At 44.2% G+C, this 2,710-nt stretch overlaps 1 protein-coding gene across 1 annotated transcript in view; it reads left to right on the forward strand.

The window, feature by feature from the left end:
• FN1 (fibronectin 1) overlaps positions 1-2,710 on the forward strand; it is a gene marked incomplete at its 5' end in the record, with an annotated part of 53,538 nt that overhangs the window by 3,442 nt on the left and 47,386 nt on the right. Inside the window, 2 exons of the mRNA XM_010079639.1 lie at positions 130-261; positions 386-523. Of these exons, the coding sequence (XP_010077941.1) occupies positions 130-261; positions 386-523 (270 nt within the window). The remainder of the gene's footprint in view (positions 1-129; positions 262-385; positions 524-2,710) is intronic.

Genomic DNA, 2,710 nt, shown 5'->3' on the forward strand with positions numbered 1-2,710 from the left:
CCCCCCCTCCCGGCCCCCCCCCCCCCCCCAACTGAACCCCTGTGCCCCTGCTAGATTGCCTTTACCTTGTCCTTATGATGCTGTTCACAGTGTGGTCCCTCACCTCAGCGTTCCTCTCTCCCACTGCAGATCGCTGCCATGAAGGTGGCCAGTCCTACAAGATTGGTGACACCTGGCGCCGGCCCCACGAGACTGGCGGCTACATGCTGGAGTGTGTGTGCCTGGGCAACGGGAAGGGCGAGTGGACCTGCAAGCCCGTGGGTAGGTGGCAGCTCCCTTCTTCTCCCCTGGTTCAGTCAGGGCATATTGGCTGGCTCCTCCTCTTCCTGTGGTGTCCCCATGTGGGCTGGCCCTGGGCAGACACTCATCCCCTTCTTTCCTGCAGCTGAACGATGCTACGACAACACGGCTGGGACATCCTACGTGGTGGGCGAGACCTGGGAGAAGCCCTACCAGGGCTTGATGCTGCTAGACTGCACCTGCCTGGGGGAGGGCAGTGGCCGCATCACCTGCACCTCCAGAAGTAAGTACTGGCCTGGCACCTGCTGGCTGCTCCGTTTTATTTATCCTATTTTTCAAGTCTGTCCTGTGTCGAAAAGACAAGCTATTCCTTTTTCTGCCCTGTGGAAAGCAGCAGTAGTTTTTAGAGGGATGGCTGTCTCCTGAGAAGGGGGGGGGGAACAGACCCCTCAACCCCTCTGAGGTGAGGGGGGAGTGTTTGCACATCCTGGTTACCATTTGCCATCTGGGGACCTGCGGGAGAGCTGGTGATCTGTACTGGTGACAGAATGGCTGGATTATTTGGGGTTTTAACCTGTTTTGGAGACAAAGGTTTAAGAAATCCACAGGCCAGCCAGCTGAGGCACAGTCGTGGGTCCCCCAGGAAGTTGGGGGAATTGTTTGGTCTGCAAAATGGCGGCGAGTTTGGCCTAACATCTCTGTTTCTCTTTTTCAAACTAGCGTCCTGAGGGAGAATCAGGTGCTTTTAGAAAGAAATAGGTACCTGCTCCAACAGCAGGATCTGACAAATTAGGTTAAAACGTCTTCTTATTTATTAAACAGTAATAAAGAGGAAAAAATGTTAGCTAAAACAGGGGTTGTTTTGTCTGCTCTCCCATCTCGCTTGTTAGTTTTTCCCGCCATTTTGTCTTCCCTGTACGTAAACAGGCTACACCAGTGCAGGTGACTTTGTCAGCTTTTACATCATTGAAGGACATTACCCTAAATATTCCATTTTTTTTGTATTTGCAAAGCAAACAGGGCTTTTAAAATCCAAAAATCTCGCTTGTTTATCTACCTTCTGTTCCAACTCTGTTAGGAGCAAGCTGGATTGTGGAGCTATCAGGGTTTCTGCCAGTTGCCTCCAGAAAATTTAACTTTGTACCTTACACCTTTGTTATGCAAGGTTTGAGGAGCTCTTCTATAGCCTTTAAATTGCCTCGTGTTCGGTTGCCTCAGGGCACATAGATAATGGCTTTCTGCTGGTATAAACAGCAGATCTGTAAAGAACTAAAACACTAAGGAGGGATGCGATTAAAACTGAAGATCTGGAGACACTTGGTCAAAAAATAAGCTGTAAAAACCAAACCAGCCTTGACGATATTAAGTCTGTTAAAAACACATGGGGGAAAATTATTAACTGTCAAATAGGAATGAATAAACCAGAATGTGTTGTTTGTGAATTTTGGAGGAGTTTTTATTACTAATAAAAATGTTTTGGCAGTATCTTTCCTCCCATAACTCAGGTCTGCATTGTTGTATTGTAGGGAAAAAAAAATGCAATAAAATGACCTGTTCATTTTTCATTTTGTTTTTCAAACCTAACCAACCAAACAGAGAAATTCAAATCTATATGTGTAAAACAATAGCTGTAGCCCACAAAGTGGCGTTATGCTTCAGTATGTGCTGCTGTTGTATATCTTTTATGGACAGCGCTTTCCTGAATCAGAGCTGATTTCTTGGGAGACATCTCAGCTTTCCATTGTCTAACTTGAGAATCTATCTGAGTGTCCGTCCATAAGACAGGTTTTTTTCCACATTTGCCAAATTACATTGTGACTACTTCACCAATTTACCATTTTCTGGCAAATACTCAGTTTCTGGTAATTTTAACTACTGTGAATTAGTAATATGTTTTCCACATTGTTATCCCCTGTGCTCTTTCAGTGGCAATGTGGCATGATGCATATGTCCTTTCACAGTTCTTCATAAATCCATGTTTGTTAATCCATAATTATATTTGAGCCACTGTATCAAGTTGCCCTTGAATGAGAAGGTAAAACATTGTAATGGAAGAAGAACTAGTTAATCCATGTGGATCTGGCATCCAGACAACAGTAGTTTGTTATGCTGTCCTTTGAACCCATTTACTCAATTCATCAGGGGCTGTGAGTTATTAAAGACAACAGGGAGGTTTAGAAAGTCTAATATTCCTGTTATGACATGAGCAGCTTATATTAACTTTGTTGGAGCTTCATGCACACTTCTTTTGGAAGAAGTAGAATTTAACATACTACCCTCAAACAGGTTTTAGTTTCTTCCAGCTGAAGTAGAGCCCCGAACTTGAACTGTGTGTGGTATGAAATGACCCACCTACAAAGACTTCTGCTTTTTTTTTTAAAAAAAAGGGGACATTAAAACAAGTTTAAGCTTTAGAGGTATATGCTACACCAAATGGGCTTAAAATAGCTTTAAAATTAACCAGCAGGAA

This window comes from Pterocles gutturalis, unplaced genomic scaffold (genome assembly GCF_000699245.1).
Source record: "Pterocles gutturalis isolate BGI_N339 unplaced genomic scaffold, ASM69924v1 scaffold15134, whole genome shotgun sequence".
Taxonomy (NCBI): domain Eukaryota; kingdom Metazoa; phylum Chordata; class Aves; order Pterocliformes; family Pteroclidae; genus Pterocles; species Pterocles gutturalis.